The sequence below is a fragment of the Ursus americanus genome, chromosome 1 (assembly GCF_024610735.1).
Source record: "Ursus americanus isolate L20-20 chromosome 1, mUrsAme1.1.p, whole genome shotgun sequence".
Lineage (NCBI taxonomy): Eukaryota > Metazoa > Chordata > Mammalia > Carnivora > Ursidae > Ursus > Ursus americanus.
Window position 1 is genome coordinate 88,795,360 of NC_142127.1, and position 24,894 is coordinate 88,820,253.

A 24,894-nucleotide genomic window follows, 5' to 3' on the forward strand; every position below is an offset into this window, starting at 1 on the left:
AATGTCTGTGGGTAGGATGGTTGGAGAGAAAGATGGAGGGACAGACTTTCCTCTAAATCCCAGGCCCTAAGCTAGCTGGTGCACTTGTGGTTGGTGCTGTTTAGAAAAAGAAATCCCAACACGTGAAACTAATGTAACATGGTGTGTCAACTATACTTCAAATAAATAAAGGAAGGGAGGGAGAAAGGAAAGGAAGGAAAGGCGAGGAAATCCCAGAAAAGTCCACCTGGCTGCATCCAGTGTTTATATCAGCAGCAAGCATCTAGGGGATCCTGGAGAGAAAGCAGAACCAGGAATCTAAAACCCCACTCCTGACCCAGCACACCACCACCCGCCCCCTGACTGCTGTGGGACTATGAACAGGTCACCTAGCCTTTCTGAGCCCCACGTTGTTCCTCGGCCTACCCAGGTGGCTCTCACACGTGCCCAGACTTCCACACAATCCACGGTGGGTTCCGGATGGCCCTAATGTCAGCAGAAGGGCTTTGAAAACCGCAGGTGTCATGCAAGTGAATGACGTCTGTCACGACTGATGGTCAGGAGCATGGGCTGTGGTGCTGGACTACTGAGTTAAAATCCCAGCTACCCCTTTGAATAGCTCTGCGGCCTGAGGCCTCAGTTTCTCATTGGTAACATCGGGATAATCACAGCATCTCTCTTGCGTATTGTCGTGAAGAATAGATGAGTTTATTTTTGCAAAGCTTTCAGAACAACGTTTGGCAGAAAGAAAGTTCCATACAAGGGTTAATGCCTCGCTATTGCTCTGATGGCTATTACGGGTGAATCCAGCCTGGCATTCCCATTGTCCCATTCACCTCTTCCCCCCCTGCCCCCACACACTCCCCACCTGACCTCCAGTTCATCCCACAAGGACATTCTGAGCACCTGCCGAGGGGCGGGTCTGTGTGAGGAGAAGCAGTGCACCCCCGTCTGTCCCCAGAGCAAGTCTCCTGGGTGCCAGGCTGTGTGTGCAGGAGGACTCGCCATCCGGCCGACCTCGGCAGCCACTCCACTTGGCTATCACCCTCGGGAAATTCCTTTTGACTCTTTATTTTTCAGAAGCTAAGAAAAGCTGCTTCAGCAATTTCCAAGGATCAGGAGTGTCTGTGGCAAACAAGCCCTCTCCCCTCTTCATTCTGCCCCCACCGGGGGACCCCACAGGAGGGAGGTGACCCTAGGACCCTTCTACCCAAGGCCTTGGGCAACATCTATTGAGTAAGATGAAAACATGGGTTGAAGATTAAGCCACTTTGCCCTCGCTGGCCTGGCACAGGCTGAAAAGTGTGTCTGGCAGGCACACGCCGGGCAGAAATCCTGTACCCAGGACGTGGGCTCCCGATCCCAGGGGGGTAGGATCGAAGCAAGATGGGTGAGAAGACCAGAGGGAGAGCTGGGGGCCCCCCGAGACCTGGAGAAACCACAACAGACAGACACACACGGTGTGAGGCACGAGGGAAGGGAGCAGGGAGATCAGAGACCAGCTCTGCTGAGGCTGAAGGGGAGGCAGCAAATGGAAAAGGAAGGAAAAATACAACCCGCCCTTTCCTCCCTCTTGTGAACCCCTTGCCTTGCCTGCCTTGAGGAAACAGGTGCTGAGTGCTCTCTGGGGGAAGCCAAACTTTCGCCCGGTTTCCCCTGGGTCACTTTCCCACTCCCTGGGGACGACAGCAGAGCTTCCCGTTGGAGCCCAGCCCCCCCGAAAAGACAGACCCCTGCCCACAGGCAAGCCAGGGAACATGGGCAACAGCAGTCGTCCTTGCTGAGCACCTAGCCCACACCGGGCATCCAGCTGAACGCCTTTCTTCCAGCCACTCGGGACGTGCACCTACTATGTGCCAGATGGTGGGGATACAGCAGTGATCACAACAGATACAAATCCTTTGTTGACAGAGGTTGATGTGCTGGTATGAAGGGAGCCCTGTAAGTGAGACACACTGTGTACCAGCTGGTGAGATGTGGAGGGACAAGGAAAGCAGGGAGAGGAGATACGGTTGCGGGGGGCGGGGGGGGGGGGGCGGTGCGGGGAATCTCACACTTGCATGACACCTGAGGGAGGGAGAGGGCCTGGCGGGGATCTGTGGGAAGAGCCTCCCGGCCAGAAGGAACAGGGAGAACAGTGGTCCCGAAGCAGCATCATGCCTGTTATGCTCAAGGATCAGCAAGATCAGGTATCTGACGCAGAGTGAGGGAAGGAGAGAGCTTCTAGAAGGAGATGTCAGAGAGGAAAGCTGTCCTGTGGGGTTGTACAGGCCAATGCAAGAACCTGGACTTTTACCCCAAATCAGGTGAGCAGCCCCTGGAGGGCCCTGAATAGGGATTAATTAAATACATTCATGGGGCACCTGGGTGGCTCAGTCAGTTAAGCGCCTGCCTTCAGCTCAGGTCATGATCCCGGAGTCCTGGGATCGAGCCCCCCATAGGGCTCCCTGCTCAGGGAGGAGTCTGCTTCTCCCTCTCCCATTCCCCCTCCTCCCCACTTGTGCTGTCTCATGTGTGCCCTCTCAAATAAATAAATAAAATCTTAAAAAAAATACACCCATTTGCTCCTTTTATTCTCCCTAACAACCTTATAGGGTAGCTACTATTACCAACTCCCAATCTGCAGAGGGGAAACTGAGGTCCAGAAAGGTTAAGCAATGTGTCCAAGGTCACACAGCAGAGACTGGGAAGCCAGGATCCAAAGGGAGAGGGTCTAACCCCCTCACTCTTGGGGGGAAGAGGGTGGTTCTGATTTAGGTGGGAGCACAACCTGGTGTCACAACCATTCCACCACCAGGTGGCTGACTCAGCCTCCAGGAAGGTCAGAGCCCCCTGCACAAGTAGGGCACATAATAGGGACGGGAAGATTCCACAGCCTCACTCAGGTAGGAGTTCCTTCTGGTACCTAACTGCAATCCCTCCAACTGGAATGCCAACCTCTTCCCTTTTGTTCCAACCTCTGACCCTTCCTCTCATAAACAAAACTCACAAGACTCCAAGTGGCCAGGAATCTGGCTTCTGCCTGGAGATCCCTAAACCCCAGACCCCCCAGCTATCCTAGACCAGCCAAGGACATTGTGTTCTCAGAGGCGAGGTGGCAGTTGGGTTGAAACGATGAGACTTATGCTCCCTGCTTCCCCCACCCCCTCCCCGCCCTCCCACCACGGTGACCCTCCACAGTCCCAGAGCGACTTCTTCCTGGCAGTTGCAAACCAAGCCGACACCCCGGCCTCACCGCCCCCCACTGTTGTTAGATGACCTGCGACCGGGCTCCGTGCGAAGAACGCTCCACATCTGGAGTGGTACAGCGGGGCAGAGCTGAGCCCCAGAGGGTCTGAGCCCATGAGACCAGGGAGGAGGGGCCTCTGCGAGGAAGAGAGATAGCCCGGCAGGGCCTGGGCCGGGGCTGCAGAGGGCGGGACACTGCCGTGGGTCCAAGGTGTCTGAGTCACGAGCACTTTTACAAACTCTACTTCACTCCATCAACAACCCTCAGTGGAAGGGACACTTCTCAGCACCGAGAAGGCCTTGGAACCATCTAGAGCAACCCCTCTCCTTGGCAGGAGGGGAAGCTGGGGTCCAAAAAGAGGATGGGACTTGTCCATTGTCACTGGCAAATGGGTATTGGAGGGAAAGAAGAGACCACATGGCCTGACAGAGATTCCAGTATCCAGGCCGAGCGAGTATGCAGACGCCTGAAACTGCCAGGACATCCTGGCCCCCTCCCCCAGACTGCCACCCACACCGGTGTCACCAGAGGCTCCTCTGTATCAGCAAATCGGATTGTGCCCATAGGGGCCCTCTGTGACACCCTCCCTCCTACACACACACACACACACACACACACACACACACACACACACCTGTACTCATGCAGACCCCTCCCCTCCAGCCTCCAGGGCCCTGCCGGCCTCCATCGTTGGGCTGGGGAGCAGGGGGGCCTTCGGAGGGTGAGAAGGCCCTGAGAGGGCCAGGAGGAAAAGTTCCCAGTGTTCCACATCAGCCCAGCTGGGATCCGTCTGGAACAGGCCCCTCTCCCCACAGCCCACAACTCACAGGCGTTCTGCCCCTGTCCACACTTTTCTGGAAGCATGACGGGGGAGGCAGGGGTGGGAGACATGGAGACAGAGCCGGAAAGCAGAGTCAGCCAAGGGGCCTGGAGAGGGAACGGGCCACCTGAATGTGAGCCACTACCCAGGCAGGTGAACTCTGTGGGGCAGGCCATCCATTCCCCTTCCTCCAGCCGAAGGGTACCTGAGTCCTGACCCGAGACCAGGCAGGTAGAAGAAGGTGCCGTCCCCTGGTCCTGGAAGGCCCTAGAACAACAGGCACCTGGCCAGGCCCAGAGGCATGCGAGATGCCCTTTTATGGGTTTTTCCAAGGACTTAAGTCTCAAATTGAAATAGGAGGCCCTGCATCTCATCAGAAGGGACCTCATGACTCATTTCCTCCCAGTCCAGCTTCAGCCTCGGGAAGTGTCCCCCTCCTCCTCCTTACCTAATTGCCCAGCACCCTCTGGGGCTAGCAGCCTGCTTAGGTCTAAAGGCAGCTGTAACGAAGGAGCTGAAGAAAGAGGGGAGAGAGAGCAGCAGGGTAGGGAAGGGGCTCTCACTCACCACCAATTCATGGCTGGACGGAGGAATGCAGGGGGCAGCCACCTGGGGGGAGAACAGAGAAAGGGCAAGGTTAGCATCTTTTATCCCCACAGAAAACCAGGGCCTCCCAAGACCATTCCACGGCCCCACCTCCATGCTAGACACCCCTTCCCTCAGCTCAACCACTGACAACCTCCAGCTTGAGAGGTCACTGGAAGACCCTGCAGCCACGTGGGGGGTCCCTCAGGCAATCGCGCCGGGTAGGGGGTGTGTGGCAGAAGGCAAAAATGAAATGTATATCACGATTCTTTAAAAAGTTTTACTTATGGGGCGCCTGGGTGGCACAGCGGTTAAGCGTCTGCCTTCGGCTCAGGGCGTGATCCTGGCGTTCTGGGATCGAGCCCCACATCAGGCTCCTCCGCTATGAGCCTGCTTCTTCCTCTCCCACTCCCCCTCCTTGTGTTCCCTCTCTCGCTGGCTGTCTCTATCTCTGTCAAATAAATAAATAAAATCTTTAAAAAAAATAAAAATAAAAAGTTTTACTTATTTATGTATTTTAGAGAGAGAGTGAGCACACACTCATGGTGGGGAGGGGCAGAAGGAAAGGGAGAGTGAGAATCTCAGGCAGACTCCGTGCTGAGCGCAGAGCCCCATGCGGGACTCGATCTCACAACCGTGAGATCATGACCTGAGCCGAAATCAAGAGTCGGAAGCTTAACCGACTGAGCCACCCAGGTGTCCCGTATATCACAATTCTTTAATTCTGTAGAAAAATATGCAGAAGACTGGAGATCAGTGCACCAGGATTTTTAATAGCAGTGGGTTAACGTAATGAGAAGGATTTTTTTTCTTTGCTCTATGTTCTAAATGTTCTACAGTATACTAAGATTTGTTTTACATTTTTTAAAAACATGGTTAAGGCCTCAAAGAAAGGAGGTTCTCTCCAATGCCAGGGCATCTCACGCAAAGCTGCAGACAGAGTCTGGGGTCCCCACAGCATGTGGGAAGCAGGTTGGTGAAAGGGCCCTGCCAGTTCTTCCAAAGAAAGCCTTGAGTGAAAGCACCCTCTACGGGCGAGCTTTTATTCTTAACACCACCCTCATCTTCCTCTCTGCTGGAGGGTGGGGACTGGCAACAAGGGCCTCCAGACGGAGGGAGGGGGTAGGAGCCTGCATTTCTCCCTCCCCTGAGATAACACCCCCCATCCAGGCCAGGCAGCCAAACCACTACCCTGACAATTAGCAGGGCCCTTTATCAGAGACTCGGTGTGTTCTTTTTTTCTAGCTGGGACACGTTTTTCTTGGAGCTCATACCTCAATCTTGGCTCCAATTCCCGACCCAAGGGGCCCACAGAGGGGACTAGGGGGAGGCTCTCCCTCGGGCATAAGGGTGTCTGGCCACAAGCCCCGGATCGCCAAAGAGGGGGTTGCTGCCTCCTCAAACAGTGGGCCACCCCTGCTCCAGCCACCACCCCAGCAGAGCGGTGATGGTGACAGCCTCCAGGCTCGGCTAGAGCTGGCTGCCCACAAGAAGCCAGCCTCAGCCGGGCCCTCCCTCCACCTGATCCAGTCCTGTCCTCCAACCGGCCCAAGGGATCCCCAGGCTTGACACACCAGCCCAGAGGGGGACAAGATTCACGTGACGGTGTGCCCTGAGCTCTGGAAGGGGCGGAGAAGCTGGGAGTTTAGCATCCCTGGGTTCTCGACCCAGTCGAGAGCTATGAGCCCGTAGCAACGGGCTTCCTGCCCAACTCATTCTCCAGAAAAGAAGCCTGAGTTGAGTCTCAGTATGTATCGTCCTGTACTCACCATTACTCCGAGACTGTTGAGAGACTCATATATGAGGCCAAAAGAAAGGAACGATAGCTAACATTCATTGAATACGGACTATAGGAATGACAGGCATTATTATCAATGCTTGACCCATATTAACTCATTTAATCTTTTCAACGATCCAATAAGGTAGGTACTATTACATCTTTGGTTGAGGTGCAGGGGGGGCACAGAGAGGTTAAACGACTTGCCCAAGGTCACAGAGCTGTTAAGTGGTGACGATTTGAATCCAAGCATTCTGATTCCCAAAATGAAATGTGAAGGGAAACTCCTCCCCTATGTTCAAGAGAACGAGGAAACATGGGGGCAAATGTTCCCCCAAGTTCAGGGTTCTTGATACACACAAGCATGAAGCCATGAGTGACTGTTTTAGAAGTTTCTGGGGGGGGGGGGGCGCCTGGGTGGCACAGCGGTTAAGCGTCTGCCTTCGGCTCAGGGCGTGATCCCGGCGTTAGGGGCTCCTCCGCTATGAGCCTGCTTCTTCCTCTCCCACTCCCCCTGCTTGTGTTCCCTCTCTCGCTGGCTGTCTCTATCTCTGTCGAATAAATAAATAAAATCTTTAAAAAAAAAAAAAAGAAGTTTCTGAGGGGAGACAGAGCCTGGGGTGGGGTGGAGGATGCCAGGAGAACAGACCGGGAAGGAAGGGAAGGTCCCAGAGGTGGCTGTGGCCTGCAGGGTTCCCTGCCTGCCCTGCCCACTAGACAAGGTCTCAGCCATGGGGGACACTACTGCCCCCCCAAACACCTGTGGGGCAGAAGTCCTGCATCCCGCAGTGGCCTCTTCCCTGTCCCTTCCTGCCCCTAACCCTGTTCAGGGGCTATAGGTTTCAACCTCATGGGGCCAGGTTCCCAATGGCTCCTCTCCCACCACTCTATCATTTAGGGGTCCTGCAGGCCCTAGGTGGGAGCAGGTGCAATCCACAGGGCAGCGCCCTGCTCTGCTCCTTCCTTCGGAGCTGGAGCTGGGGCTCAGGTGGGGCTGGGAACCTGAATGCAGGACCACGCTGCAGGAGGAGGGAGTCTGCGGGCTCTGCCATAGCCTCCAGACCCGGGCAAGTCCTGTCCACAGCCACTGCCTCCCACGCGGCTACACAAGGGGGCTTCTAGTCTCCATTCAGGGTCTGGGGACTTAGGGAGTTGGGGAGAGGTTATGGATACATGTAAAGCAGGGGCAGAATGGACAGTGTCCTCGGAAACAGTGGGAGGGCCTCTCTCCCAGAACCACCCTAAGGCAGCAGTGGAAAGAACGGGGGGTCCAGGTGTCCCGACCCCAGGTCCCTTCCCTATTCCCCCTGAGGCAGAGCTTCCCGTAAGGACCGAGCTCTGCAGCGGAGCGGTGGCCCCCCAGCCAGAGGGCCTGGGGTCTGGGTGCCCCTCGTGGCCTGCTGCCCCCTAGCAGTTCCTCCGCCCGCCGCCCACAGCTGTGCATTCCAGGCCAGCCGGCCAGCCAGCCCACTAACTTTGTTGTGTGTTTCAATGTTTCTTGTCTCTCTTTTTTTTTTTTTTGTAAGCAGAGAAATGTTTCCTTAAAAGGCTCTCTCCTTCCCTCCGGCACCCTGGCCCCTGGCCACCCTCTCAGGAGCCTGGAATGTGCCAGGGAGAGCCAGGGCCCCCTGCCACTCTGCGGCCCGTGCCCTACGGCCCCACACTCCTGGTGTCAGCAGTGACCGCTCCCCTTGCCCCCTGCAGAGGGGGCAGACTCTGGAGTGTCCACAGGGGCTCTGGGTCCCAGCCCTGTCATAGACTCACTTCCCAGGCATTGGCAGTGCGGGATTCCAGGGCTCAGGCCCAGGAGGTCAGCCTCAGGTAAGCCTCCTCCCTTTGTATGTCTCCAAAAACCCATCTACACATTGGGTGCTGAGCAGGCCTGATGCTCCGTCTCTCCACTTGGAAAAACCTAACGGTAAAAGCAGCAGCAGCAGCAGATACCCCCATCACACCTGCTGTATGCTATGCACTATTCACACTCCGCAGAAATTCCCTCATTTTGTTCCTATGACAACCTCAACATCCCGTTTTATGGACCAGGAGGCTGAGGCGTGCGGAGGTCGGTGAGCTACCCAACAGAGGAGGCAGGATGTGAACCCAGCAGTCTGGCTCCAGACGGAGATGCGCCCCTGCCCTCTTGGCTAGCTATGCCGATGCTCCTGTAAACACTAATCACCATACAGCTATAGCCAACCACAACAGCTCACGGAATGTGGCTTTCCGCCTGCTACTGTCCTGAGCTCTCAAAATGTTTGGGGTAGAGGCTTACTATCCCCATTTAACAGATGAAGAAAGTAAGGCACAGAAAAGGTAACGATTTGTCCACTGCAGAGGAGACGTTTGGCTCTGGAGCCTGCAAGGTAGAGAGCGGGGGGGGGGGGGGGGGGTGCAGCCGGGGAGTGAGTTACCAGGCCCAGACCAGGACCAGTGCCTGCCATTCATCAATCAGTCCCCTATGCGCTAACGTCTTCTGCATTTCAAAGGTCCCTGGACACAATGCCAACCACAGGACACACCCTTGGAGATTCCCCCAGGTCACGAGGGTCCAACGCACCAGACAGCAACCAGCCAGGCAAGGGCTCCCTGTGTGCCCTGGGCCCTGCCGTCCTCTCCACCAGCATTCCGTGTCCATCCCCCTTGTCCAGGACCTAAAGCCACACACAAGGGTGGGCTCCTCTCAGTCCTTCGAGCACAGCTAGCTCTGTTCCTCGTCGGGACCTCTGCATTGGCTGTTGCTTCTGCCTGGGACGCCCTCAGCCCAGCTGTCTGCATTAGCGGGGTCCTTCCCAGCCTTCTGGCTTTGACTAAAAGGGCACCACCACAGAGAGGCCCTCCCTGACTCCCTAAAGTCATGCACGCAGGTGCATACACGCACACAGGCACTGTTTCTCAATTTGCAATTAAACAGGTGTGTGTTTCCTTATCTGTCATCAGTTTCCCCTGCTAGAAAACAAGTGCCCTGAGGGCAGAGCATACGTCCTGTTCATCACACGGGTCCCAGCACACAGTAGCTGTGCACCAAGCACTTGTGGAAAGATAAGGACACTCAGGCCCCAGGAAGGGAAGCCCTGCAAGCACTAGTGGTCAAACCACCGCCAACGCTGAGCACCTCCTAGCGCCAGGTGCTGGGGCCAATCCTGCCATAGGCCCGTCTCTCTGAGCCCTTCCAATCCTGCAGTAATATCGCTCCCATTTTACAGATGAAAAGAACTGAGGCTCGAAGAGGTCATGACACTTGTCCCAGGTCAATCATTTGGGAAGGGTCACACTGCAGGTGAAATCTTGGTCTGTGGGCTCCAGGCACTGCTCTCTGCAGAGCAAGAGAAAACCCAGGCACCCACCTGGCACAGCCCCCATCACCTCACCAGCGTGCAAGCGGCAGGACCTGGTCCCCAACTGGGTGATGCTCCCATCCTCAGGGACTCAAGTTGTCAGCCTTGGTCACACAAAACCCCGGGCTGCTAAACTTGCCCAGCCCTTCTGAGGAAAGCCTGGGGCTGGACAGGACCGCCTTGCCCCACCCAAAACTAGAACCACTCGAGTCTCTGACTCTAGCATTTCACACGATCCTGAGCAAAGGTTCTTTTTTTTTTTTTCCTATCTCTGGCTAGTCCTTGCTATTATTATTATTGTGGTGAAATGTATACAACATAAAATTAACCACTTTAACCATTTCTAAGAGTACATTTCAATGGCAGATAAGTGCATTCACGCTTCTGTACAACCATTACTCCTACCGGTTTCCAGAACCATGTCACCTTCCTAAACAAGAAATCCCACATCCTTTAAATAAGAACCCTGTCCCCCTTTCCTCCCAGCTTAGGGGACTCTAAGCTACCTTGCCTGTCTATGAATTTACCTGTTGTAGGCACTTCACATAAGAGGAATCACACCTCATTTTGAGCCTGCCTGATTTCACTTTGCATTCTGGGCTGAGTCATATCACCCAAAATTCACACGCTGCAGTCCTAATCCCCAGTACCTTGGAACATGACCGTATTAAGAGATAGGCCTTTAAAGAGGGCAAGTCACAATGAGGCCATCGGTGGGCCCTAATCCAGTCTGACTGGTGTCCTTAAAGGAAGAGTTTAGGACCCACAGAGAGTCAGTAGGGGGACGTGCAAAAATCGAGGACCATGTGAGGACACAAGGACCGGCGTCAGAGGAAATCAAAAGTGCCAACGCCTGGACCTTGGAGCTCCCACCTCCAGGACTGGGTGACGATGAATTTGTTGTGTGAGCCACCCAGGGTGGGGTGCGCTGTTAGGGCAGCCCCAGCCGCTATCACACTTAGCGTCATGTCCTTAAGATTCATTCATGTTGTAGCAAGTGTCCGAGTGGCCTCCTTCCCAGGGCTGCATACTAGTTCGCAGGGGGAGCCCAGGACGCTGTGCTTATCCACCCATCCTTGATGGACACACAGGCGGTTTCCACTGACGTTCTTGCTGGCAACTGCTCCACGTCCCTGCCCCCACAGCTTCAGGCTCCCTTCTCGACTGACACCCAAGGGTACATGAGAGGGAAGGAAAGTAGGGTTTGCAGAGCCCCTACTGTACATCACTGACCTGGGTGCTTTACATACATTTTACTTAGTCTTCATGACAGGTCTCTGTGGTACACGGGCTCAGAGAAGTCAAGGAATTGCCCAAAGTTGAACAGCTCGTAGTAGGAGGAATGGCAGAAGCAGTGGTTACTGAGATTTTGTCGGAGGCTCTCTGTGTGCCAGGCACACTATTTTATCCCTTCCACTCCCTGGGACCTTCTGGAGGCAGATATGAGCACCCTCATCTCACGGGATCTCAAGCCGTCTTCTCGACAATCCTGTGAGATCCAAGACGGCATAGCCGCTAAGTGACAGACACCAGGGTCTGCCTGACTCCAATGCCCACTTTGCCCCGCATGCCACGCTGCCTCCGTGGCCAGACAGAGGTGCCCGGGCTGTGAGTACAGAGAGCACTCAGGGGTCCCGGGCAGGGTCCGCAGAGGAGGGGATATCTGGGCCCGGCCTCCAGGACACATCGCTTTTGTCTACTGGGCGTCTCACCCAGGGCCATTCTAAGAGCTGCGAGGGCAGGAAGCCCTGGTCCAGAGCCTGGAGCTCACCTGGTATGTGGATGGGGTTTTAAAAAGTGGATATGGGTAAAGGGCATTTTAGGTAGAAATGATCACATGATCACGGCATGGAGGAAAGAACCACAACAAGTCCCCTTTGGCTGGGACACAGGCTGGGGGAAGGGAGGAAGGAGGGACACTAAAGGACATACTGAAGGAGACAAAGGGAAGGAGGACTGGCTGCAAACTCTCTTTCCAGGCTGGACCACGGGCAACTTTGATGGCCCAGCACAGAAGTTAAGACTTTTAGGTGCTGGCACTGGGGAGCCACCAAAGGTGCCTGAGTAGGAAAGGGAGTAGGGGGAAGTAAAGGGTGAATCAGGGTGCCTGGGTGGTACAGTCGTTAAGTGTCTGCCTTCGGCTCAGGGCGTAATCCCGGCGTTCTGGGATCGAGCCCCACATCAGGCTTCTCTGCTAGGAGCCTGCTTCTCCCTCTCCCACTCCCCCTGCTTGTGCTCCCTCTCTCGCTGGCTGTCTCTGTCAAATAAATAAATAAAATCTTTAAAAAAAATTTTTAAAAATTAAAAAAAAATAAAGGGTGAAGCTTAAGGCAGGCAGAAGATGTGTAATAATGATACTAATAATGGGGAGGGGGAGAAGGGGAGGGGAGGCCCAAGGCCCACAGACAAGGGGCTCCTGGACACCCTAAGACCAAGAGGTCCCCATCTCCACCCTAACAAAACACACATTTGGGCAGACCCCGACTTCCAGCCTTGCCTTCTCTTCCCCCAGCCACAACACAGGAGGACACCCCTGCCCCAGCTCCTTCCCTCCCTGCCCTGCACAGAACAAGTGGACCCTCCCCCACCACGGGAGCCAGGAGCCGCCCCTCTGGGCCCCTCCTGGGGAATCTGCAGCCAGCATGTTGCTACCTCTGAGCCCTGGTCGCTGAGGTGACACCACAGGGGTCAAGAATAATACAGACCATGACCCCCAGAGGATCTAGCCTCCATGCCAAGTGACTGAGGAAAGAGCCAGCGGACCCCTCGGCAGTGGCCAGCCCAGCACCTCAGACTTGACGTGACAAGTCCACTGGGCTCCGGCAAGAAGGCCATAGCCAGCCCCGGTGAGCCGGGCAAGGGCAGGCTGGCAGGCCCAGCCAAGTGGACTGCAGGATGGCTCGGAAGCCCAGTGGGAGGCGAGTGTGCACTGAGCGTGTGCAAAGCCAGGTAGCTAGAGAACACCTCTACCGGGGTGAGGGCACAGGGAGCAAGGACAAGCCAGGGCTGCAAAAGGCAGACCCCAGCATGACTCAGTGGCTCAGGACACTGGCCTTCTGTTCTGAACCCCAGGCCCTGGGCAGGGGGCTCCTGGGGAAAAGATGGCCGCTACCCCATCTCCATTTCCTCCCAGGCCTGTGCCCTCCCTTCCAGGCCGCCCGTCCTCACCAGCGCTTGCTCCCAGCCTGCTCGACTGTTTCCTTCCCTTATATAGAGTTCTGCTCAGGATCAGGAAAGGAAGTGCATCCAGTTCCTGGAGGCAAGAAGGGGCCTGTTCCCAGGGACACCTCGAGCTGAGGGGGGTAGGGCATGTCCCAGCCCAGAGTCCCCTCCAGAGCCAGGGGGCCAGGCCTTTCCCCAAACCCAGCACAGGTTCCAACTCCGACAAGAAATAGAAGAGAGTCCCAGAGGGCCTACTCTGGCCAATGCCTCCAGGACTCCTGCCCCCACCGTTCGCCCAAATCCTTCTAGGCCACATGCCTCTTGAACCACTGGCCCAATCCACTTGCTCCCCAAGCTCCAGCAGCGCCCCTTCTCCCCAGTCCTTTTTCTTGTCTCGGGACCTTCTCCTCAAGCCCCACGCACCAGCCACCCAGCCCATTGCCAGCCTCGAGGTCTGGTAGCACGCTCAAGAAAGGGCTCTCCAGACAGGGAAGTTTCTCTGCAGGCCAACACCTCCCTGACCTCTAGCCACACCCACACTCAGCAGCCGGCCCTGCACAGCCCAACCCTGCGCGAGGGGGAGAGCCGGGTGTGCCCCCCTCGTGCCCGGCCAGAAGGTGCAGCCACAGGAAGGGGGGTGCCGTGGACATAGCAGGGCATGCTGTGGAACCAGCAGGCCTCCAGCTGCGGAAGCTGGGCCCCTGCAGAGCCCTGTGGAGGACGGCATGAGCTAGCATCCAGGTGAGCCCAGGCTGGACCCCCGGCGGGGGCAGAGCATTTTCTCCGAAGATGTACCTCCCCAGAAGGCCAAGTCACACCCCAGCTCAGGGGCCACGCTTACCCACACCCCCAATTAGCGACTACAGGAGGGCCGAGGTTGCAACCAGGCCAGCCTTCTTATGATCAAACCCAGTGAGCAGGAGACGCAGAAACGTCGAGGTTAGGCAAACTTGTACTGGGCATCCACTGTGCGCCAGGCCCCAGGAGCCCAAGAGAGAGAGGAAGCCAGGGGTCCCAGAGGGGCTGAGCAGTAGCCACAGACGAGAGTGGGACAAGTGGAGCCGCAGGAAAACACCAGCAAGGGTAAGAAGGCAGAGCTGGGCCCAGGGCTTGACACTGGTCAGCATCCTGGGCTCACAGCCCTACCCCACGCTGCCTCCACCTCACTCCCCCCAGTTCAGCGCTGACAACCACCCCACTCCCCCGCCCCCGGCCACCCAAGGTTGTGAAGCCAGAAACCTGAGCATTGGCCTTGACTCCTCCTTCCCCTCCCTCCCACCAAGCCTGGACAATTCTTCTGCCCAAATATCTCTCCAAGCCGCCCCACCCCACACCATAGGGATTATTACAAGAATCTCCTAATTCAGGTCTCTGCCTTAGGTCTTACCCCTCTAACCTATTCTCCGCTAAGCAGCCAGGGAACTATTTCTAAAATGCACATCCAGTCCTGTCACTCCCCTGCCTGAAGTCCTTCCCGGCTCCATGGGACAGAGTCCAAATGCCCTAATATGGTCCTCACGGCCCTGCGGGACCTGACTGGGTCTCTCTCCGTCAGGCCCCATTCCCCACCTCTCTGCCTCAAAGTCCTTGCTCCAGCCAGAGAAACCCCCTTTCAGGTCCAATTCTGTCCCATCTAATATGCTCTGAGGCACTAGGGATTATCAGCCCATTTCCCAGATGAGGCTCGGAGAGGTCACACGCTTCGTCCCAGGTCCCAAGCCTCAGCTGTGCCCAGCACCATACCGCCTTGTCCCATCAGGGGCCACAGCAAGAGTTTCATGGAGGGCATGGCCTCTGAGGTGGGGGGTAGGGGGAGACATCAGATGTGGGGGAACAGAGAGGAAGCTGGACAGCGGGGCCCAGGGTGCATGGGGCAAAATGGAGGAAGCCATTAAAAGGGGGCACATCGTGCAAGGCCTGGAGGGCTGGACTGACAGACATGTCCAGGGGCTCTGGAGGAGCCCAACGCCTCCAGATCCAGCAAGAGAGGGCGCAGGCAAGGGGCAGGGCTGGAGGCCAAATGTCCAACCCAAAATAGGCAGCTGCTGCCAAAGAGAGACTAACACTGAGCCAGGGTTCAGGAGAGAGGCTACCAAGAGAGCTTCAAGGGGACATGAGAAGATGGAGAAGCCAGACAGCACCGAGGGGCCCAGCCTGGAGGCCTCAGAGGAAGCAGGGCCTCTGCTATATAAGTGAAAGTGTCAACAGGCAGTTTGAAATGGAGACTTCAGAATTGCCTTCTCCTGAGATCCAAGGCCCAGGGAAAACCCCAGCCCTTCTTCCCCTCCTGGAGAGGGGCCATTTGCTCTGAAGCAGGGGGTGGGGTGACATGGCCTGCTGCATAGAAAACATAGCTTCTAGGAAGTTCCTCGAAGAATCTGGTCAAGGAACAGACTGTGGTCTGTGGTCAATGTTTTAGTGGAACTGGGGACCCGGGGGGTACTTTCTAGAAGCTATGTTACGGGCATGGGAAGCAAGACCCTGCATTCACTCAACAGTAGTAAGTCAGCACCCCCCCCCAGCCCCTGCCCCACCTCGGTGCCAGGTTCCCAGCAAATGAGACAGAGATGAATAAGAATGGCCTGGCCCAGGAGGGGAACTTGGGGCCCAGTGGTGGAGGCCCACATGTAAACAGGGAATTATAAAAGAGCCCAGTAACGGCTATAATGAAGGTATGAAGAGGGCTATTATCTCGCTGGGATTCAAATCCATCTGTTTTTCCAGAAATTACGCCCAGAGGGAGACTGCCCACCCAACCCCCCCTCATTCCCCACTGAGAGTTTCTGTCCCTAGAGGAGAACTTGAAGGGACAAAAGTCTTTGACCCTCAACTGTGCCGGAACAGTAAGCAGGAAGGACGCATGGGAAAAACAGCTAAGAATATGGGGGAAACCCAAGGAGGCAGAGGGCTCGGGAACTGCTGAGAGGCGCACAAGCAGCCCTGGGACGTGCGAAGGAGGCTGAGCAAAGGGTTGGGGCGGGGAGAGGGTAAGGCACAGCCAGGTCACAGACTGGAGAATTCTGGGGCGGGGAGCCACACTCGAACCCACAGCAACACCAGAGGGTCCCTCTGCCTTCTTAAACTAGACCAGAGCCTGCTTACGGGCCCCTCTCTCCCTTCCACCCCTGCAAACTGGCAGGGTTTAACCACCCTGCTTCCTAACCTTAAAGGTGCTACCGGTTGCCTGGGGCACCATCCATGGGCTGACAGCTTTTGAGAGGGAAAAATGCTACCCCAAATGCATGCTTCAATTGCAAGGTCCATACCAATTCCAGAAATACCAAAATATTGAAAGAAAAAAAAAAAGGCATCCCAAATTGAAGAAAATTTGTGTTGATCCTTCAGGCTCCCCAAACTGCCCTATGTGGCTGATAGTCAGGAAGTCCCTGGCAGCGTCTACCTACTTTCTTTTTTAAAAATCGAAGGAGGCCCAAAGAAAGACCAAGGTGAAAGGAAACTCAAGCCCATGCTACCCAGGAGAAAATTGTACATCCTCCAAGCCCATCTGTGGCTCTTACGCTCCCTGGACCCCTACAGGTCATTCTGTCCCATGGCCTGACTGCGGACAGCTCTGAATGTAACCAGGAGCTGGGAACAGATTCAGTTCTGAAAGGTCACACCTAACTCCCTCTGTCTGTGGATCCTTCCGTCCAAATTCCTCAACACGTCGAGAGGCCATGCGTTTCCAACCAAAGGGCAAGAGCTGGGACAGAAAAAGCAGAGGGCTGGGAGTCAGGCGGGGCTTGCGATTTCACGTTGCCACAGACCGCCACGTCCTGCAGCCCCCCGAGGCACTCTCGTCGTCTGGAAAAGGAGGATACGGAGACCCACGTTGCAGGCTGCAACTAAACAGAGTTGACACCGTTAAAAACTCCTGGAACACAGCACACGCTTAGTACAAGGTAGTCCTTTCCGTTGAGCGGCTGCTAACACGCACCTCCGTGTCTCCGTGCGCAGAGCAGTAAACCGCACGGCGCGGGCTCTGCGCTGGGCGCCGTTCAAGCGCAGAGGTATCTCCGCTCATCAAACCGTCACTTCAGGGGCGTCTGCGGGCTCAGTCGGTTGGGCGTCCGACTCTTGGTTTTGGCTCAGGTCATGATCTCGGGGTCCTGGGATCAAGCCCTGCGTCGGGCTCTGCACTCAGCTCAGAATCTACTGGAGAGCCTCTCCCTCTCCCTCTGCTCCTCCCCCTGCTCACGCTCTCTCTCTCTCAAATAAATAAATATAATCTTTTTTAAAAAACCTTTAAAAAAACAAAACCATCACTTCAACCCTGTGAGGTAGGCTCTGTTCTTATGCCCCCTTGACAGAAGAGCCACGTGAGGAACGATGCCAGGTGAGAAGAGGTGGCTGATGGACAAGGTCCCGTGCACCAATACGGCAGCACTTGGGACAGGGTAATACAGCGCAAAAGATTCTCATTAAAAAAAAAAAAAAAAAATCCGCCTCTTTTCCCTGAGCTCTCGACTCTGGCCGCAGCTTCGGTTGTCTGAAAAGGCACTCACGGCGGAAAGTCCCGGGCCCCGGACGGCAGCACCAGGAGGAGGCAGCGTGATGCTTCTGCACAATCAGCACATGGCCCGGGCTGGTGTTCTGGAACCCCATCTGCTCTGATGGACCGCACCAGGAGCCCCGGAAGCGAGTCCCAAGGGCAGGGCAGCCCAGCGCTATGTTGCTCCTTTAAATCCATCTGCGGCTAAGGCTCGGAAGCCCCCTCTCGCTCCCAATTAGCCAGCAGCAGAGACTTGAAGCGAAGCCAGCACTGAAGGCCAGCGGAGGCCTGGCTGTCACCGGCATTGTTCGGCTCCATCTGACGCATATCCACCCACCCCCCCTGCAACGTTTCCTTGTTCTCCGGGAGAACCTCGGAGATGCACGCATCTGAAACCAGGTCTGGAGGGAAGGGGTTGCTGACGGGAGGGGCAGCAGAAGACCCCGCTCCATCTGGCTCCGAAAACGCAGGCAGATTTTAAACAGACAGGGGCGAGGGCTCACATCAGCCACAGACCCGGGGACCCAGAGACGCACAGTTCACACACCCCGAGGCATACACACAGCGCATTCACAGGGCGCAGGACCCCTGCCAACTCCAGATGCAGAGTCACTCCCTGGTGCTGCGGCCCCACCCCGAGCACAGCCGCACTGACTCCTGCACAGCGGCCCCACCAGCACACCCACGGGCAGGGGCAGCGATCCTGGAGCACAGCTGATCTCAGGAAGCCAGGGTGGGAATGATCCAGGGGGCAGACTGGAGGAGGGGAGAGCATGAACCAGCAGAGGTGGGGAGTTCAAGTCTGAATACTCACCCAGATCTCCAAGTGCCCCCAGGAGCCAGCCTATCCCCGGTAGCAACAAATTCCCCTTGGACTCTCCCCTCGACTTGCCTCCTGCCCATCCTTCTGGAAGCGCAGGTGAGGGGCGAGGCACACTGACAGAAGCTGGGTAGGAGGTGTCAGAAACAGGAGGGCAAGTGTACTAGCCGTGGGGCAGAGCTGACAGGAGAATAAACATCCTGGAAATCACGGAATACAGCCATGGGAGCAGGAATTTTAGGGGTGGAGGCGGGGAGGAGGAGCAAAACAGAGTTTAGGGCTTGACGGACGACTGAATTATCCGAATACCTCAAATGTGCTATGTACTGCAGACACAGCATCACATTGAACCCTTTCAACGGTACATACAACAGCCAAATCTCCCTTTTCCATAGGAGGCCACAGAAGCTCCGTGAGAAAAGTAAGTTGCCCAAGGTCACACGGCTATGAGCAGTGGAGCTGGGACTCAAACCCAGGGTGGCCAGACTAAAATCTATACTCCTGCAGGCACCCCAAGTCACCCGGGTGTTTCGAAGCCCAGACGGGGCAGCTGTGAGGCCTGGAGGGCGTGGCAGGATTGCTGGGAGGAGGGGCTCACACAGAGGGGCACAGAGAGGCGAAGGGCGCAGGTGGGTGGTAATGCCAGCCTGGACCCCCAGCTCCTAAGGCACTCCCGCTGCCGTGACTCAGTGGCTGGGCCTCCGGGGAGCATTTCCGGAGCCTCAGACAGCTCTACGAGCCTAGGAGCCACTGCCCAGCAAAGACACTGGGCCATTACTCACAACCCGTTAGTTACTCACTCTTCTCCGCACCCTGCCCCCCAGCACATCACTCACTCCCACTCCGTTCCCCGAGAGTGGCCAAGGGGAGCCAGCAGATCTGGCCGGTTCCCACCCTCGCTTCACTAGCTCCAATCCTGCCAACGCATCTCCACCTGAGTCACTGGGACGGAGCCCCGCAGACTCTGGCCCACTCAACCCTGACAGCTGTTCCCCTCCACTCTGTTCCAAGAAATGGAGCTGCCTGGAGGAGTGCTCACTGGGCAAAGAACCTTCCAATCCTAGGGCTAGAAGGGACCTTCCCAGCATCTCAGCTGGCTTCCCAGCAGATGTCTGAAGACCTTCCGGGACCCCCACATCCATGCTGGATGGCTCCTCCAACGGCCCCAAGAACGAGAGCCTCTCTGTTCATAAAGATCCGCAGCCTTGCAGAATTTCAGCACTGGTCCGAGAAACGGAGGGCTCTCCTAAGGCCAACCTCTCATCTAACGAATGAAGAAACTGAAGCCCAGAGAGGGGACATGATTTGCCCAAGGTCACATAGTGCTGAATGGGCACTGGAAAGAGGCTGCCTGGCCACCCCGCCATCAGTCCCTCCACTCACGGCAAGTCCTTTGGCCCCATGGGGAGTCGGTTGGAGCAGTCCCCGAAAGCCTACCCTCAGGCCCTCCTGTTGCAAAGCAGCTGCTTGTCCCAAACCACTGGACGTGGGACAGCTGAAGCCCAGATGAGAAGAGAAGGAAGGAGCTGCAGCCAGACCGTGGTTAGTGGGCAGCAATCACTTTCTACCAGGGACGGAGCTTCAGGAACAGTCTACCCGGCAGACGGGAGATGCACCACAGGCCTTCCGGAGGCCATGGTGCGAGAAGGCCAGGCCCTCTGGCAGGACATGATGGGAGGAATTCCTGGGGTCCCAGCTGGGGACTTGGGAGAGTCCTGGCCTCCTCTCTGCTCACCTCTCCTGCCCCCGCCCCTCACCCCGGCTCACCCCTGCTCTCCCAGGGCTCCAGCCTGGAATCCAGGCTGGCCGCGGCCTCCACTCCCACGCCCAGCTCAGCCCAGCTGCCACATCAGACACAGCCCCACGGGTGGCGTTCGAGGCAGCTCATGAGGCACCGAGGAGCCTTCGAAGCCTCCCGAGGAGCCTCGTCTCTCTGGTGCTCTCCCACCCACTCAGGGCACCCATGCTGGCCGAGAGGCCCCTGCCTGGCTCTCTCCCTCTGCACCAACAAATAACAATAGTAGTAATAATAACCAAGGGTCACAGAGCGTGGCCTGTGTGCTGGACATGGTTCTAGTCATTTCCTGCTTTGACAGATGAGTAAACCAAAGCACTGGCAGGTTGGGGTCAAGACTGAAACCCAGATAGTGTGGCCACAGCATCTGATCTTGACCCCCACTCCCGACCGTGCCACACTGCCTCATGACGACCTCGCTCCAAGTTAAAGCTCCCGAAATCCCTGCTTCCTCATCCACGCACCAGCACGGAACTCCTACAGCCACGCCGGCCTCGGTGACATTCACCAGTCCCTGGGGCTCTGGACAGGCAGCCCCTGTCCAGACACTCACCAGGCCACTTACAGTAGGGCTGGGAACACTAGGCCACCCAGCAGGCAGGCTCCACCACCCTGACTTGGGGACACTCCTGTTCTTCCATTCATTCGTTCAACAAAGAGTGAGGGCCCACTGTGTGCCAGACAGAGAAGGAGACCCCCAAAAGGAGCTTCCCAATTCCTTAGAAATGTGAGCTGCCTGCGGTCTACCCTGACTCCCGCCTGCTACAATCCATCCGTGCCAGTCTTGTATGTGAAGCCTCGCCAACGAGGGCTCTCTTCTGGCCTGAAAGATCCCCCAGGAAGGAGAGCTCAGGACCTCCACAGCCTGCTGATCCAGGAGAGGAGGGCAGCACGTGGGAAGGAAGTCCAGAGAGATGAAGCGACTCAGGAGAGGATTTTCCAGCTTGGGGTTGAGAAATTTGCACAGAGGACTCTGAGGGCTTTGGCTTATGGGCTGTCCCCAGAGCTCCCTGGCCAGGACAGCCTTCACAGCTGCCCAAATCACCTTCCTAAATAACAGTCTCATCACATCTTCCCCACATGAAAGCCCTCTGCTGCTGCATCATTCACCTGGCCCAGAACACCCCCATGTCTGGACCCCAAGCCACACCAGCAAGCTCTCCCAAAGCCAGCCTTTCCCTCACACAGCACTTCCTGTGGGCCTATCCCGTGCCGGGCTCTGACCGGGGCACTTCATGGAGAGGAGCTCATTTCATCCCCATCACAGCTCTATCAACCCCGTTTGACAGATGCAGACACTGAGGTCTGGCTCAAGGTCACCCAGCTAGCAAGCAGCAGAGCTGGGAGGGACAGCGCATTCTGTCCGACTGGGGCTGGGGCCATTATTTGATGCATCATGACATGAGTGCACTGTGCCTTTGTGCATGCCTTCCCCCCCGTGCCTGAAGAAGTCTTTGTCCCTTTTGCTTCCTGCGGAACTCCTTCTCAACCTTCAAAGCCCATCTCCCATGGCACCTCTTCTTCAAAGCTCTCCCCACCCCACCAGCTCGTGCACCCTGCTTCCTGCTTGACACTCCCTCTGCATGTGGCAGAAACCCTCCATCGACTCCCCTTTGTCTCCTTCTAGACCATGCCCCCTGGCCTTTCCAGCCCCATGCCCCTGGCACCTTGCCTGGCATAGGGTCGGTGCCCCAAAAAGGCTTTGAAGTGAATAATCAGAGGCCTCGTGTGCCTGGCCAGACTCAGCCACCGCCATACAGCCTCTACTTCCCGCCCAAGAAGCCCACCCCCAGTCACAGGCAGGCATCAAGTACCCCTCATCACAGCCCAACACCCAGCTGGTATCCCTCGGTGGGAGCTTCTCCCCATGCCCGTCCGCCTGCCCCTCTGCTCAACCAGCTCGCCTGTTTCTGGGAGTCTCAGCCGGTGATTAGGGCCCTAATCAGCAGGACTTCCTGCCAGCGATTGCCAGAGGTGGGGGCGGGGCAGGAGGGAAGCAAGGTCAATCCAAGGTGAAGTTCTGGCAGCCTGGGACCAGGGCAGATTCAGTCAGGGAGATGGACTCCCGGACTCTTCAAGCCCCTGCACCTTCCCAGCCTTTCACCGCCAGGTGAGGACGTCAGGCCCAGAATGGGAAGGGACTCTTCCAGAGGCCAGGAACAGAGCCAGAGCACTGCTCTCCCCATGCCCTGGGCCTTTCTTACACTCCCCTTGAGCCCTCTGCCAGCCCTTCAACCCCCACCCCAACACCATGCCTGGGGCCTCACCCACAGACTGCTCCCCATAAAGGGTTGTTGTAGACCAGCTGATTGCTCAGGTCTGGTAAAGGTCAAGAGCCAAAGACGAGCGAGCCCCTCGTCCAGATGAGCAATGGCCTAGAAATGGAGCAGAGGTGAGCAGGGCTGAGGAGGGGAAGCGAGATAGGGCCGGGTTGAGCTCAGGAACCCTCCCCAGCTGTCATCATCATCAACCCAAACCCATTCTTTCTCCAAAAAAAAGCTTAATGCCTTTTGCAGCTGCAACTGGGCGGGCCAGGGGTCCGGAAATAGAGCTCACCCCCGACCTGGAGCAACCCCAGCCTCCCTGGGTGGGAACCAGGGCTAGGTGGAGAGTGCAGCTTGGCAGGCCTTGGGGGCTGACCCCTGCTAATGAGGAACGTCAGAGGCACCAGAAAGTGGAGGACCCCAGAGAGGACAGAGGCCTGGGATGAGGAGGGAGTGTGGCCAGGACCGGCCCCTGCCACGGGTTCAAAGCTCCCAGCTTTGTGGCATGCAGGAAGGGCTGGGCATGGTTCCCCCCCTAACTCCCACCAACAAGGGACTGAACTTAAAGTTGCAGCAAGAGGCATGCAGGTTAGACTTCAGAGAGGCCCAGCGGGTATAAGAAACAGCAACTTGCAGCAGCTACTTGGAGATCCCACTTTAAAATAGAGATGCCACCCCCATGGGTATAGCCCATGGTCAAGAGTAGCCTGCCTGGAGGCCGGGCCAGCCACGTCCTTGCCAGGCCTGGGAGTCTCTGATTCAGTGACTCTCATCAAGGGTTGGGATGGGATCCAAGGAGGGGAGCTTGGACTGGTTTATAATAATGCATCTTGTTTACAGTGATGGCAGCTTTCTCAGAGTCCTCCATAAACACAGCTCTGCATCGGCTCCCCTGGGCAGACAAGGCCTCGGGAGGTCCCCTTAGCTCTACCCCCCCTCTCTCCACTCACAGAGAGGAAGAGACAGCTCCAGCCGTTAGGGGGCGGGGTGGGGGGCAGTCTCTTCTCTGGGCTCTGATGCTGGGTCCCCTTGAGGGAAAATGATGCCACCATCTCCTCCACTCTCTGGCTCCATAATCTTCCTGTCTTAGGAATGGAACAACCACAAGAGAGAGAAAAGAATCCACCCAGAATTGAGCTCCTGGAGAAACAGCAGTACCACCACTATGACCCATAAGAATAATAATTACTAACATTTATCAGTCCCTTACTATGGGCCAGGCACTGCTCAAAGTGTTTCAAATAAACTAACTCATTTGATACTCACAACCACACCCTGAAACAGGTACAATTCTTACTCCACATTTCAGATGAGGAAACCGAGGCTCAGAGAGGTTCAGCCACTTGCCAAAGCCATACAGCTAATAAACAGGGTCGGCCTGAATTGAGCCCCAGCAGTCTGGCCTTCGGAGTCACATTTTCTGCCTCACTCTAGACCTCTTGGCCAACACAGCCCTATTTCCAGGCCCAGCAAATCCTCCCCAGGCCCTGTCTAAATCCCTCACTCCAGTGCCCTCGTCGGCCAGTCGATTAGTACTAAGCACACTCTGCCAGGCACGGCATGGACCAGGGAGGCAAAAGGCACGGGCCTGCCCTCAAGGAGCTTGTACCCCAGCCAGAAGACGGGTGAGCTCTCAGGAAGTTTGCAAGGAAAACTGAGGGGTCCCATATTCTCTGCTGGAGAGGGCCGAGGAAGGTTTCTGGGGAAGCTGGACCTCAAACTGGGACTCCCCCTTACCATGGTGGCGGATAGGGTTCTGCTCAAACACTACTGTCACACCCCCCCTTGCTCATCGGCTCCCCGGGACCGCGCCCTCCTGGCCCAGTCCCTCCTGCCTCCCAGAACACCCAGGCCTGAGCTACAAGCCTCCGGCCCTAAAAAGGCAGGGATTACAGAGCCCCAGACTAGCCCTGGAGGACGCAGCGCCAGGGACTGGCTCGGGCCCACCGACCACCCCACCCCACGAAGCTCCAACTCTCCGGAGACCGACCATCTCTCTGAGGGAAACCAAGGCACAAACAAGTAGGAAGACGGCCAAGGTCACCAACCTTAGTGTAGAGGCAGCCTAGGGACCCAGCTGTGCCTCCTGCCACCTTGCCTCTTGGGAAAGTGCTGCAGGCAATTTGAGCAAAGGAAGGAAAGGAGGGCCAGGTGTGACCTTGCATAATGGAGCAGAGCACCCAGGGAGGTGGGCATGGCCCGCAAGGCTGGCAGCCGCACCACCTGACTACCCTCGTTCCAGCTCGCTGGTGCCCACACCTCTGTGTGCCTAATGGCTTTGAAAGCTAAGAGCCAGGGCCATGGGAATACAGCAATGGGGACAACAGTCGTCCAGTCTCTGGAAACCTCTCTCTCCCTCCCCCAGCATCACACCCACTTGCTATTTTCAGTCCCATAACAGAGAGGGCTTTCCTCTGCCCCCCTCCAATTCACACCCCTCAGCTGGACCTCAGCTTCCCTTTCTGGGCAGAGACTCATGGCCCCAGAAATAAGCCAAGAAGCCAGAACGGCCTGCAGCTGAGAACCTCTGCCGTCCGTGGCAGCTCTGACCCTGACTCATCTAGGCTCAAGGGCACACTCAGCATCTCACCTTCCTGCCCCTCTGTCAGGTCTCTGTCAGACCAGAGGAAACTGTA

The 24,894-nt window shown here is 56.6% G+C and overlaps 1 protein-coding gene across 18 annotated transcripts in view; it reads right to left on the reverse strand.

The window, feature by feature from the left end:
• Positions 1–24,894, reverse strand: part of TNS1 (tensin 1) — a 225,520-nt gene that overhangs the window by 106,306 nt on the left and 94,320 nt on the right. For all 18 annotated transcript variants that reach the window (XM_045777632.2, XM_087863313.1, XM_087863307.1 and 15 more), the window contains one exon: positions 4,596–4,637. In XM_045777632.2, coding sequence (XP_045633588.2) covers positions 4,596–4,637 — 42 coding nt within the window. The remainder of the gene's footprint in view (positions 1–4,595; positions 4,638–24,894) is intronic.